The 15338-nt window shown below is 38.4% G+C and overlaps 1 protein-coding gene across 4 annotated transcripts in view; it reads right to left on the bottom strand.

The window, feature by feature from the left end:
- The window catches only part of STIL (STIL centriolar assembly protein), a 74142-nt gene that overhangs the window by 21774 nt on the left and 37030 nt on the right, over positions 1-15338 (bottom strand). For all 4 annotated transcript variants that reach the window (XM_044238182.1, XM_044238183.1, XM_044238181.1 and 1 more), the window contains 2 exons: positions 13297-13462; positions 9345-9573 (listed from right to left, as the gene is read on the bottom strand). In XM_044238182.1, the coding sequence (XP_044094117.1) occupies positions 9345-9573; positions 13297-13462 (395 nt within the window). The remainder of the gene's footprint in view (positions 1-9344; positions 9574-13296; positions 13463-15338) is intronic.

The following is a 15338-nucleotide window of genomic DNA, read 5'->3' on the forward strand; positions in this document are numbered from 1 at the left end:
AGAACTGTAAACAAACGCACATACTCTAGTAAATCCATTTTAGAATTCTACACAATTCTGAAATTACTCCATGTGTACACTAGAACAAATAATTAACTATAGTGTACATGAAAGCCAGGTTTCTCCCTGTTGGGGAAAGAAGGTATAAATAAGAAAAAGGGAGGTGTTGGATTGGAATCGGAGGATTGGTATGAGGTTAAGGATTTTGAAATATAGACAGAGAAGTGTAGACATAAATAAGGGTATGTGCACGCGTATCCTAAGAGGACCTAGGAGCACAGATACGAAGTAGCAATGCTACACCTACGGCTCAGATCTTGGTTTCCAAATACATTCTCTGATATCATTGCTCCGGGTTTCTGCAGTTGATTCCAGGATTGGAAAATACAAGATGAGCCTGGAACATCTTGTGGTGCCAAAAAACAAGAACGTGCTTGAAAAAGGATGAGGGCTTTTCTAAAAGTAACAGAAGCCAATCTAAAAGAGCTCCCAAAGACAAAAAATGGAAACAATTTAAGCAAATAAAATAAATAATAGTTTGAACTATAATTCATAGAATAAAAGAAATGTCTGGGAGTCTACACAGACATAAATAAATGAATACATAAGCAGAGAAGGAAAACAGCTTTCCCTTACAGAAAAAATCTGACTTACAAATGTGGAAGGAATAAGGAAAATACAAAATCATCAGTAGTGAAACTATGGTAATCACTGTGACAGGTATATCTATAGACGGATGTCTAAGTCAAAGGGAGAAAGTTCAAAAAGAATATTTATAGAGTCTCAAGTATCTGCCTCATGGTATTTATTCAGCTACAAAGGGAAAATTTTTAACTTTATAGTGATAAAAACTAGCAGATGTCACGTTAACTGAGTGTTCAAAGTTAATAATGTGACATCATGTAACCCACTGATAGGGCAGGGCAGTAACACCTCTTTGTGGTAATCTTGCCAAAATGCAAAACTTCAATTTAATCATGAGAAAGTAGCAGACAAACCAAAATTAAGAGATATTCTACAAAATAACTGACTCATCAAAAGTGTAAAAGTCATGAAAGACAAAATAATGAGGATCTGTCATGGATTTGGACTAATAAGACAAAACTAATAAACCAATGTGAAATCCTATATTGGTTCCTGGAACAAAAGAGTACATTATTGGAGAAACTGGTACAACCAGAATTTGCAGTTTAGTATACTAATGTAACAGTGTTCATTTCCTGGGTTAGATCATTTTACTATGGTTATATAAGGTGTTAACATTAGGGAAACCTGGGTGAGCTCTACTATTTTCCTAACTTCTCTGTAAACCTAAATTTTCAAAATAAAAATGCTTAAAGCAAGATATAATTCTACATTTAGTTTCTTTTTCTCAAATAAAATGTGATTAAGAAGTTTGAGATTGGAGTGCCTAGATAACTCTTGGTTAAGCATCTGCCTTCAGCTCAGGTTGTGATCCCAGGATCCTGGGACTGAGCCCCACATCAGATTCCGGGCTCGGTGGGGAGCCTGCTTCTCCCTCTGCCCCATCTGTGCTCTCTCTAATAAATACATAAAATCTTAAAAAAAAAAAAGGGGAGGTGAACCATGAGAGACTATGGACTCTGAAAAACAGTCTGAGGGGTTTGAAGTGGCGGGGGGGTGGGAGGTTGGGGTACCAGGTGGTGGGTATTATAGAGGGCACGGCTTGCATGGAGCACTGGGTGTGGTGAAAAAATAATGAATACTGTTTTTCTGAAAATAAATAAATTGGGAAAAAAAAAAAAAGGTCTGAGATCCTGAAGAAGGAAAAACAACAAAAATATAACGCACAAATACTTTAACAAACAATAAAAAGAGTTTATTATAATCACCATTTAATATCTCAGACATAAAGACATACTGTTCTTAAAATCAGAAAGGAGCTCTCCAAGACACCCAGTTCATCCCTTCCTTAAAATGAAACTGCACTTAAGTGAATTTATCCTAAACTCGAAAGAACTTCAGTGAAATTGTATTGTATAATTTCCTCTAGTATCCAAATTTAGTATACTTAATTAAATACCAAGAATTAAATCTTTAAAAAAAATATATATATACATATATATATATTTTTTAGTATAGTTGACCTACAATGTTAATCAGTTTCAGGTATAACCAAGATTAAAACTTCTTTTTTAAGATTTTATTTATTTATTTGACAGGGAGACAGAGCACAAGCAGGGGGAAAAGCAGAGTGAGATGGAGAAGCAGGCTCCCCACCGAAAGTGAGCCTGATGCAAGACCTGATCCCAAGACCCTGAGATCATGACCTGAAGCAGAACTGTAACCAACTGAACCACCCAGGCATCCCAAGTACTTATCTCTTATGTCACATATATTCTCATTTATAATACAGTTATCTGTGTGTTCATCATGTTTTGGCCAAATTTTGTAATCTCTTTGGGCCTCAATTTCCTCAGCCACGAAAAGGGAAAAATGATATCCACTTCCCTGGGTTGAAAAAAATGTGATAGAATTAAAGGAGATACAAAATGCCTAGCATAGTACCAGACACACGTAGTGGGTGAATCATAATTACTGTCAGTTCTGGTTGAATCATAATTATTGTTAGTTCTCTTCATCTCTTGTTGCTTTCCCCTTGTTCCCCAAACATCAAACTGAACCTTTATCTTCAACCCTGTTAACTAATTTCACTTTAATGAAAATACCAAAACTCTCAAATGGAGAAGAAGAAATATAGGTTTTAATGGAGATTTTATGGCTTTTTGGGAAATTACTTGTACTGAGCAGGATTTTTATCAACCAAACATTTGCAAAGCACTTTGTTTTTAAGGAGTGCGGGTCAGTTACTGAGTTTGCCTTACTCCATCATCTTTAGCTAAAAGATGAAAGTAATTATGTACTAAGTGCTTTACATATATTAACTTATTTAACCCTTACAATAATCCTGAGATAGGTGCTTTTATTGTCTCCATTTATACATGAGAAAACCAAGTCATCCATAAATTATGAAACCTGCCTATGGTCACAGTGCTGTGATTCAAATCCAGGCAATCTGGCACCAGAACTCATCATTTTAATCATAATCCTTCAGCTATACTACATTTTCAAGAATTTTAAAATATCTGTTTTGGTGCTTAACCTAGTAAGCAAAAGAAAAATAAAAGAACCAAAACATTAAAGATTTTAACCTCAAAATATTCAAGGTTAAAACAAAATCTCATTTTATTTATATCTTTTTAAAAGATCTTTTTTTAAAATTTTTTTATTTTTAAAAGATTTTATTTATTTATTTGACAGAGAGATCACAAGTAGGCAGAGCAGCTGGCAGAGAATGAGGGGGAAGCAGGCTTCCTGCTGAGCAGAGAGCCTGATGCAGGGCTCGATCCCAGGACCCTGAGATCATGACCTGAGCTGAAGGCAGAGGCTTAACCTACTGAGCCACCCAGGTACCCTAAAGATCTTATTCTTAAGTAATCTCTATATCCAATGTGGGGCTTGAACTTACAACTTACAAAAGATCAAGAGTCACATGCTGTACTAAATGAGTCGGCCAGGCACCCTAAAATAAAATTTTAAAAGATGATTCTAATATGACAAATATTAGTAGCTAGGTCCAAAGTATGACTTCCAAAGAAAAATGGGATTTTCTTCAAATTCAAGTCTCTATAAATACCACATACCACTGCTCTTCACTGGGAAAAAGCTTTCAGTTACCAATTATGCTTTGAGGCAAATGAATTTATTCCTCACAGACTGCTTTAACATCAGAAAGAAGATTCAGGAAGACTATCCAAGGGAGACAGGGAACCCAGGTGGCTAGGTGCCATGTATAAACACTCAGCAGTGGGAGGCACAGCATGAGTCAGATCACATATTTGGTATGGACATTGGGGAGTGTATGTGCTATGGTGAGTGCTGTGAAATGTGTAAGCCTAATAATTCACAGACCTGTACCCCTGGGCAAATAATACATTATATATTAATTTTTAAAAATCACATATTTGGGAAGAATCCTATAGAAGCACTAAAAACACTGTAGGCAACAATGAAGACGGTATTTAGTCCAAATCAGTACATTATGCTGAAGATCAGATTTACAATTATTTATGTGTTGGGATCAATAGAGCTAGGTGCCCTGAAAAAGCAATCAACTACATTCTACCAATTAACTCAGGTTTCTCAATTAAAAACCACAATGGACTGACTGGAGATGTTTAGGTTCTCACTTAGAAACTATTTCAGGGGGAAACCCCCATAATTCTAGAAAGAAGTCTACAGTTTACAGAAGTCAAGAAGGATAAATAAGAATAATCATAGTTAGTTCCTCTTTGTTCTCTACTATTTTTTAAATTTTTAAAAATTTATTTAAGTAATCTCTACACTCAGTGTGGGGCTCAGATTCACAACCCCAAGATCAACAGTAACATGTTCTTCCGACTGAGCCAGCCAGGCACTCTTTCTCAGTTTCTAAAATTATTCTAAATAAAATGTGGACTTATCCTGGGGCTCACCTTAAATTGCTCTTCCTTGCATTGAACTCATATGAAATAGGTAACATAGGACTCTACACTGGGTCGAGTTCTAAAGATACAGAAACGAATATGATCCCTGTCCTATAGGAATCCAATTAAATGGGGGACACATATTTACATAACTTTTTAAATACATTGTGGTACATACTATGAGAATTATATGATTAAAACATATACTATACTGAGCAAAGGGGATACATGTTTCTAGTTTTCTGAAGGAACATGTTTATTGTTTTAATCACTATGGTAATCAGAATAATTTAAAATGACAAATATTAGAGGCACAAAGAAATAGAAAAGTATTTCATGCTCATGGATTGGGAGAACAAACATTGTTAAAATGTCCATACTACTCAGAGCAATCTACACATTTAATGTGATCCCTGTCAAAATACCACCAGTAATTCTCACAGAGCTAGACCAAATAATCCTAAAATCTGTATGGAACTACAACAGATCCTGAATAGCCAAAGAAATTCTGAAAAAGAAAAACAAAACTGGAGGCATCATGATTTTGGATTTCAAGCTAGCAGCAGTCATCAAGACAGCATAGTACTGGCACAAAAACAGACACATATATCAATGGAACAGAATAGAGAGCCCAGAAATGGACCCACAACTATATAGTAAACTAATCTTTGAGAAAGCAGGAAAGACTATCATAGATGGAAAAGACAGTCTCTTCAACAAATGGTATTGGGAAAACTGGAAGGCAACATGCAGAAGAATGAAATTGGACCACTTTCTTACACCAGACACAAAAAGAAATTCAAGATGAATGAAAGACCTAAATGTAAGACAGGAAGTGATCAAAATCCTAGAGGAGAACACAGGCAAAAACTTCTTTGACCTTGGCCATAGCAACTTCTTCCTAGACACATCACCACAGGCAAGGAAATAAAAGCAAAAATGAACCATTCAGAGTTCATCAAGATAAATAGCTTCTGCACAGCAAAGGAAACAATCAACGAAACTAAAAGGCAGCCTATGGAATGGGAGAAGATATTTGCAGATGACATATCAGATAAAGGTTAGCATCCAAAATATACAAAGAATTTATCAAACTCAACATCCAAAAAACAAAATAACCAAGCTAAGAAATGGACAGAAGATATGAATAGACACTTTTCCAAAAAAGACATCCAGATGGCTAAAAACACATGAAAGGATGCTCGATAATAATACCCATCATTGGGGAAAGACAAATCAAAACCAGGATACCACCTCACACCTGTCAGAATGGCTAAAATTAACAACACAAGAAACAATAGGTGTTGGCAAGGATGTGGAGAAAGGGGAACCCTCTTGTACTGTTGGTGGGAATGCAAACTGGTGCCACCCCTCTGGAGAACAGTATGAAGGCTCTTCAAAATGTTAAAAATAGGGGCGCCTGGGTGGCTCAGTGGGTTAAGCTGCTGCCTTCGGCTCGGGTCATGATCCCAGGGTCCTGGGATCGAGCCCCGAATCGGGCGCTCTGCTCAGCGGGGAGCCTGCTTCCTCCTCTCTCTCTGCCTGCTTGTGATCTCTCTCTGTCAAATAAATAAATAAAATCTTTTAAAAAAAAATGTTAAAAATAGAACTACCCTGGGGTGCCTGGGTGGCTCAGTGGGTTAAGTCTCTGCCTTTGGCTCAGGTCATAATCTCAGAGTCCTGTGATCAAGCCCCGCATCGGGCTCTCTGCTCGGCAGGGAACCTGCTTCCCCCTCTTACTCTGCCTGATCCTCTGCCTACTTGTGATCTCTGTCTGTCAAATAAACAAATAAAATCTTAAAAAAAAAAAAAAAATAGAACTACCCTATGATCAAGAAATAACATTACCAGGTATTCACCCAAAGGATAAAAAATACAGATTTGAAGGGGTATATGCACCCCAATGTTTATGGCAGCATTATCAACAACAGCCGAACTATAGAGATTGACTGATAAATGGATAAAAATGTGGTACACACACACACACACACACACACATTATTCAGCCATCAAAAAGAATGAAATCTTGCCATTTGCAGTGACATAGATGGATCTAGAATGTATTATGGTAAGTGAAATAATTCAGCCAGAGAAAGACAAATACTATATGATCTTATTCATATGTGGGATTTAAGAAAGAAAACAGATGAGGGGCACCTGGGTGGCTCAGTCTTTAAGCGGCTGCCTTCAGCTTGGGTTATGATCCCAGGGTCCTAGGATGGAGCCCTGCATTTCACTCCCTGCTCAGCAGGGAGCCTGCTTCTCCCTCTCCCACTTCCCCTTGCTTCTGTTCCCTCTCTCCCCGTGTCTCTGTCAAATAAGTAAAATCTTAAAAAAAGAAAGAAAGGAAGGAAGAAAGAAAGAAAACAGATGACTATATGGGAAGGATGAAAAGAAAAAAGGAGAGAGGGAAATGAGCCCTAAGAGACTCTTAACAACAGAGAACAAAGTGAAGGCTGATGGAGGTGTGTAGGTGGGGGATGGGCTAGATGGGTGATGCATATTAAGGAGGACACTTGCTGTGATGAGCACTGGGTGTTGTATATAAGCGATAAATCACTGAATTCTTCTCCAGAAATCAATATTGCATTGAATGTTAACTACCTAAACTTTACATTAAAAAAATAAATAAAAATAAAATGCACCTATAAAGTATCAGGCAAAAAAAAGAGTCAAATATTATCACAAGTTTTATAATTTAAAAAAAAAAAAAATCAGTTGTCTGGCCCATGCCACCCCACCACCAAATTCACTGTTACCTATGGTGTTTTACACTACATCATTCCTCTACCTTCAAATTTATTCTATTTATTCTGCACCTGATTCCTTTTAGCACTTCTATTTATTTATTTGAGAGAGAGAGACAGTGAGAGAGAGCATGAGCGAGGAGAAGGTCAGAGAGCGAAGCAGACTGCCCATGGAGCTGGGAGCCTGATGTGGGACTCGATCCCGATCCCGGGACTCCAGGATCACGCCCTGAGCCGAAGGCAGTCGTCCAACCAACTGAGCCACCCAGGCGTCCCCCTTTTAGCACTTCTACAAGTCCAAGCTCCTTCGTCTCACTTGGGTTGGCTTTTACTATACTAACCAGTTTCTCTACTTCCACTCTAAACTCCTTCTGTTCATTTGCCACAGAACAGCTATTTAAAAAATGAAAAATCAGATCATACCACTCTTTTGTCTAAAATCCTCCCTCGATTTAATGAACATAGAATAAATTCAAAGCTCCTTTCTACATCCTACAAAGCTCCCACATAATTTGGCTTCTGCCTATATCCCTGACCCCATCTCCTATAAGCATGCTCTCTTGAGCACTTTCTCTCTCTCCAACCCGCACTCCCCCCAACCCCCACCTCCCTGTCAGTCACTGTTTCTAGCCACAATGGCTTTCCTAATTGTTTCCTGAACTGTCACACTTCTGCACAACTTAGGGTCTATACATGCCATTTCTTCTACCAGGAACACTCTTCAGATTTTCTCAGAACTGCCTCCTTCTCATCATTCTAGTCACTGCCCAAATGTTACGAGCTCAGGGAAGGCTTCCTTTACCATCCTCTACTTAATATATCCTTCACTCCCATGCCACCAACTGGTTAGACTCCACTTGATAACCCTGGTTTATTTTCTTCAGAGCAGCTGTCATTACATAAAATTAAATTATTTGTTATTTATATGGTTATTATTTGTCATGGGAACAAGTCATGGAAATTTCATGAAGTTAGCAGCTTTTCCTAACCTACTACTCAATCTCTAGGGCCTAGTTCTGTGGCAGCTTTTATTAGAAGCTCAAAGATATTTGAATTTGTTTCCTAATTTCTTGAAGATCTAAATTACTTTGAAATCCTTGTTTAATTAAAAAAATCTTAAAAAATAAAAATAAATAAATAAAAAATCTTCAGGAAAAATTTCAAACACAGGCAAAAACAGTATAACAAACCATTATACACAGTTTTAAAAATTACCTAATTTTTAAATTGGGTACCTGGGTAGCTCAGTCAGTTGAGCAGCCAACTCTTGACTTTGGCTCAGGTCATGATCTCAGCGTCCTGGAATCGAGCCCCATGTAGGACCCTGCACTCAGCATGGAATCAACTTGGGGTTCTCTTTCTCTCTCTCTCTGCCCCAAGCCTCCCCTGACCCCACCCTCCTCACACGCATTCTTGCTCTAAAATAAATGAGGAAATCTTTAAAATAAAAATTACCTACTTATACTCTAATTACACCTCTAGTCATTTCATCTCCCACCAGCTATTTTTTTCTCACCGGGTTACTTTGAAGTAAATCTCAGAAATAAATTCTTATATATGCATAATTGCAATTTGGAGAATCTTTAAAAATTTACAAAATTCAGGGCCCCATCTCCATCTAGGGCCTAGTTTCAGAATCTCTACAGTCAGGTCTAAGCATATGTATATCCAAAATTTTCTTCAGATGCTCTGATTCAGCTAGACTGTAACAAACCAATGACTGACATTTGGGAACAGTTCTAGGAGTACCACAATTGTCAGTTATGTAAAAACTGTATCAGGAAAGACACTACTGAAAATACCATTTACAAAACAAACAGTTTCTGAGTTAAAACACCAAAAGAGGGGCGCCTGGGTGGCTCAGTGGGTTAAGCCGCTCAGGTCATAATCTCAGGGTCCTGGGATCGAGTCCTGCATCAGGCTCTCTGCTCAGCAGGGAGCCTGCTTCCTCCTCTCTCTCTGCCTGCCTCTCTGCCTACTTGTAATCTCTCTCTGTCAAATAAATAAATAAAATCTTTAAAAAAAAAAAAACAAAAAAAAAACCACCAAAAGAATATTAGAACCTAAAAAGAAAAAAAGGAGGATGAATGCGGAATCAAAGACACCTTACTTGGATACAGAAAGTGGTTGATTAAATTCTTCCACAGCAATGTTGCTTTCTTCAAAGCTGGGAATATCAACTGCTTTCAATGAAGACGCGCTACCTGGTGGACTTGTAACTTCATTATTAATATCAACAGAAAAATTCATGTCCTCACTGGAAATCTTGGTATCATCTTGCCTCAGCTGAGATTCAGGCTCTTGATCATCGCCTGCTGCATTCCAAAACAAGCTGGCACCTGGAAGTTAAATGATTAAGCACATACTGAAACAAATATCCTACTATAAAAATAATCTTCCGACAAACCTCTAAGTAAGACTAACTATATTGTTTTAACACAATTACCTAGAAATGTTTGCAGATTATCTCTTCTCAGAAATGCCATAAAGAGGTAAGGTGAAAAGCCAGAGGACTGGTGTACAAGGTGGAGCCTCAGTGGCTCAGCTGGCTAACTGTCTGACTCTTGGTTTCAGCTCAGATCATGATATCAGGGTCAGGAGCTCAAGGATATCGCGCTCTACACTGGGCGCGGAGCCTACTTAAAAAAGAATAAACAATAAAAAACAAAAAACAACTTGGGACAAATGGAACAGGGGACATTCTGGGCTCTGTCTCTTCAAGAGGTGTGGCTCTCAAATGATGTATTTCACATATAAAGGTTCTGAATATGATTTAGGTTTATGTGTGTACAGAAAATTGCTCTTCTGAAAAACAAGGGAAAACATAAAAAATAAGGCTCTCTGATTTCTATCTTTAAATACAATATTTATGAGAATATTCAGGGACATATCGGACATATGTAATATCAGCAATTATTTAAAAATCAAATGTTGGGTGCTCTGGTTGGCACAGTCGATTAAGCATCCAACTCTTGGTTTTGGCTCAGGTCATGAGATGGAGCCCCATAACCGACAGTACTCAGTGAGAAGCCTGCTTGAGACTCTCTCTCCCTCTCGCTCCACCGCACCCCCAAAACTCACATGCACATGTGCTCTCTCTCTCTCTCAAATAAATTTTTAAAATCTTAAAAAAAAAAGAAAGAAAGAAAGAAAGAGAAGAAAGGACAATTAAGACAAAGTTACGTAAGTGCTGCTACTCTTCTGGAATATTTACCAATACATACTCTCAGGAAATTAAGTAACATTGTAGAATAAGCACGTTTTAAAAGCCATTTAGTCCTAACAGTTATTAATAATGCTTTTTTCTGTATATAAGTAATAACTACCCCAGGTCATCCAAGTTGAATAACTGAATATGAATCTATGAGGTTTCAAAATAATTTCAGAATATCAGCTTAAACATGTAAATGACTTTATTCAATTATCTTTTATTCAGCACACATTATGATTAAGGCATCATGTTAGCTAATGACATACAATCGTGGAATAAGGCAATGTTTAACATCCTAAAAGCTTGTAGTATAGGAAAAGATACAGATGAGAAGCAACTATAATATAATAAAAGCACAGTTTATAGGGGGAAACTGCACTTTTTTGGTATGTTTGGTACGTATGTTTGGTTAGCTCATAATACCCACAGGTCCTTGTCCGCCACCCCTCTACAACATACACAAACTTCCCCTGGAGACTGTCACCCCCGCAATTAACAAAGGTGAGACTCCAGCAGATATGTCCCTTTACATGCTTCTCAACCCCGTCACCACTGAACCAGGGATTAAACCCTAATCCAAACAAGACCCTTCAGGTTCTCTGCAATTTGAAACAAGACGGAAGGAGAGTAACTTGGTTTGTTTACATGGCTAAAACTGTGTGACACATACACTTTGGAGCTTTGGGGAGCTACAAAAACTGAATAAAACAGCCATATAGTTGGATAGCCCTAATGGTATTCTAGTCTTTAGTTCTAGTTTTTTCCTGAAGTCAGCCCCACTCTTGGCCTTGGTTCTCATGAAACAACTTCATATCCTTCCAGTAAATTCCCCTTCCTTACTTAAAATTATTTCAAAGTGGTTTACATTACTTGCAGTCAAAGAATCTTGACTAATACTCAGTAATATCTGACTTATAAATGTACAAGGGGTTCTTCCTTCTCTCCTTCCTTGCTCCCCTCTACATGGGCAGTTAACAAATGGGTTCAGAGATGGAATATAGAAATCTGCCTTCTTTCCTTTTCTCCCTCTCAAATATTTATTATCTAGGTTCAAATCTTCATCTGTTACTTCTACGAGTCTTGGGTCATCATCCCATCTCAACTCCTCAAATGTTTGGGTTTCACCATCTTCATTTCCCAAAGCAGCTCAAATGCAATAGATATTTAGACGGAACTCATCCTCTCTCTTTTGCTTCTTCTCTAAACTTTCATTCCCTAGGTCCTCTAAGCTGAAAATCCTGGATTACTTTTATTTTCATTTTTAATAAACTTTTTTTTTTTAAAGATTTTATTCATTTATTTGACAGACAGAGATCACAAGCAGGCAGAGAGGCAGGCAGAGAGAGAGGAGGAAGCAGGCTCCCCGCTAAGCAGAGAGTCCGATGTGGGGCTTGATCCCAGGACCCTGAGATCATGACCTGAGCTGAAGGCAGAGGCCTTAACCCACTGAGCCACCCAGGCGCCCCTTTAATAAACTTTTAATGTTAGAATCATTCTAGATTTATAGAGAAGATAAGAAAGAGTTCCTATATACTCCTCACCAGTTTCACCTGACATTAATATCTTACATTACCATGGCACATTTTTCAAAATCAAGAAACTAATATTGGTGCATTACAATTAACTAAATCTCCAGACTTTATTTGGATTTCACTGATTTTTTTCACTAATGTCCTTTTTTCTGTTCCAGGATCTAAACAAGTAACTTCAGAATCCTACCTATTCCAACTGCCACATCCAAATAGTTAACCAAATCTTATCAACACCCTACACAACTCTTTCTCTTCATTCTTACCACCATCACCCTATGTACTAGGCGTCTTGCTAGATCTTGGGGACATTCCTGAAGATCTCATGGTCTGGTGGTGATCAAACATGTGAACAAATATAGGCCATTACATTATTAATTGATTTTTTAAAGGCCTTTAATGTTGCTTACCGAATAAAGCAGACATTCCTTTTTGAAAGATGTAATAAAGGCTCTCCTTTGTTACTAGACAATTCAGAGCTCTGTGTTTTCTCCCTGTGCCCCTACTATTTTCCCTACCCATCCTATTCTGCCATCTCTCCATTCTACCTCCTAAAACCCTACACATCCTTCAAGGCCCAGAATCAATACCACTGCATAGATAAAGCAAACCTTCCCTGATCCCTCAAACCACAGATGACTATTCTTGTAAGAACTGTGTCCAGGGACACTTGGGTGGCTCAGTCATTAAGCATCTGCCTCTGGCTCGGGTTACGATACCAGGGTTTTGGGATTGAGCCCTGAGTCAGGCTCCCTGCTCAGCAGGAACCTGCTTCTCCCTCTCCCACTACCCCTGCTTGTGTTCCCTCTCTCACGGTGTCTGTCAAATAAATAAATAAACTCTTTTTAAAAAAAAAAAAGAACTGGGTCTAGTCTAGAAAAGAAGCAAAAACAAAGTATCATGTCATGTGGTCTCCCATTTGTTTTCTGATATAGTTCTTTCATAAAGAGTAAAATTACACAAAGACTTAAATAAGTGATACTCTCGGGACGCCTGGGTGGCTCAGTTGGTTAAGCAGCTGCCCTCGGCTCAGGTCATGGTCCCAGGGTCCTGGGATCGAGTCCCACATCGGGCTCCTTGCTCAGCGGGGAGCCTGCTTCCCCCTCTGCCTCTGCCTGCCATTCTGTCTGCCTGTGCTCGCTCGCTCTCCCTCTCTCTCTCTGATAAATAAATAAAATCGTTAAAAAAAAAATGAGTGATACTCTCTCTACCTTGGTTTTGGTTCTATTTGTACCTTGCACCAATTTCAAAGCAAAAAATTTAAAAGTGGTATGAAAAGAATTTTTTTTAATTCCTTACAAATTAAAAGAGAAGGAAATTACCTGTGCTCACAGCAATGCTTACACTTTTTCTCATGTGCAAGCCAGGGGAAGACTGTGCTTCCATGGAAACCAGCTCCATCTGTCTTGCAGCTTGCACCTTGTCTTCAGCAGAGGTTGTCTTAGGGGAACAGGGCTGTAGAGACTGTGCTTCCAACAAACGCTGAATCTGTATCAGTTAAAAACATATTTTAAACTGGCAGTGAAGTAATCAACCAAATTGGCGGTGGAGTTTAAAAATGAATTACAAAGTGCCCCAATCATACTTTTAACTCTATTCTCTCACAATTCAATTAGATCATACCATAAAACTTATTCAATGCAGAAATCACTATCTTTCATTATTAAGAAGCACTTAAGTAGGCTAAGTGCAAATTTTATTTTATTTTTTTTTTAAAGTAAACTCTAGGGGCACCTGGGTGACTCAGTCGTTAGGCATCTGCCTTCGCTCAGGTCGTGATCCCAGGGTCCTGGGATCGAGCCCCGTACAGGGATCTCTTCTCAGCGGGAAGCCTGCTTCTCCTTTTCCCACTCCCCATGCTTGTGTTCCCTCTCTTGTTGTGTCCCTCTCTGTCAAGTAAATATTCTTTAAGGAAAAAAAAAGTAAACTCTATGCCTTATGTGGGGCTTTTAGAACCCTGAGATCAAGAGTTGCGTGTTCTACTGACTGAGCCAGCCAAGTGTCCCATAGCTAAGTGTAAATTTAGAAGTAAAAACATAAAGGCATTTAAACTGGCATTTATAAATTGACACTAGTGTAAAAAAGCCTGAATGTTAACACTTCAAATCAGTATTTCATTCCTCTTCCACTTACAAATCAAAATCAAGGTAAGAGCTATAATCTAACTCCTTACCAAATAGTGAACATTTTTGCACAAGGTTCTTCTTATAAAGGGTAATCAGAATAGTCCATGTTGGCCATGCTAAAACTTGAATTATTAATAACAGTAGCAAACAATTACTGAGTGCGTCCTGTTTTATAAGACACTATAGTGAGAGCTTTTATGTATGATTATTACAATCCAACCCATTAGGAATGTACTACTATTTTTTTTATAGTTCTTCTTCTTTTTTTTTTTTTTAGATTTTATTTATGTATTTGACAGACAGAGATCACAAGTAAGCAGACAGGCAGGCAGAGAGAGAGGGAAGAAGGTTCCCCGCCGAGCAGAGAGCCCGATGCGGGGCTTGATCCCAGGACCCTGAGATCATGACCCAAGCTGAAGGCAGAGGCTTAACCCACTGAGCCACTCAGGCACCCCAGGAATATACACTACTATTAAACACACTTTACAGATAAGAGGAGTTGAGAAATCAACATTATTTGCCCAGGTCATGTAACTAACCAGTAGCAAAGCTGAGGTTCAAACACCAAGTTTCTCGTGCTTTTAAAACAGAAATATAACTCACAAACCATTAAATTCATCCCTTTAAAGTATACAAGTCAGTGGTTTTTAGCAAATTCACCACAAAGTTTGCAACCACCACAGCCATCTAACTCTAGAACATTTTCATTAATCCCCTCAAAAAACCTGTACCCACTAGTGGTCACTTTCCATTGCCCACACCCAGCCTCTGGCAACCACTAATCTGCTTTCTGTCTCTACAGATTTGCCTATTCTGGACACTTTACATAAATGAAACCACACAGTATGTGGCCTTGTATCTTGCTTCTTTCGCTCAGCATAACATTTTCCAAGTTCATCCTTGTTGTACCTATCAGCACTTTATGGTTGAATAATAACCCATTGTACAGATATGTCACATTGTATCTACCCACTCATGAGCTGATGGACATTGGACTGTTTTCACTTTTGGCTATCATAGATAATGTTGCTATGAACATTTGTGTACAAGTTTTTATGTGAGCATATTTTTTCATTTCTCTTGGGTATATACTTAGGAGTAGAAGAGCCTCCCTTTTTAAACTGCGATTTTCTATTTCCCTATAAATTATATGATTGTGGGGATGCTTGGGTGGCTCAGGTGGGTGGCTTAGCCTTTGGCTAAGATCATATCTCAGTGTCCTGGATCAAGTCCCTCAT

This window comes from Neovison vison, chromosome 2 (genome assembly GCF_020171115.1).
Source record: "Neovison vison isolate M4711 chromosome 2, ASM_NN_V1, whole genome shotgun sequence".
Lineage (NCBI taxonomy): Eukaryota > Metazoa > Chordata > Mammalia > Carnivora > Mustelidae > Neogale > Neogale vison.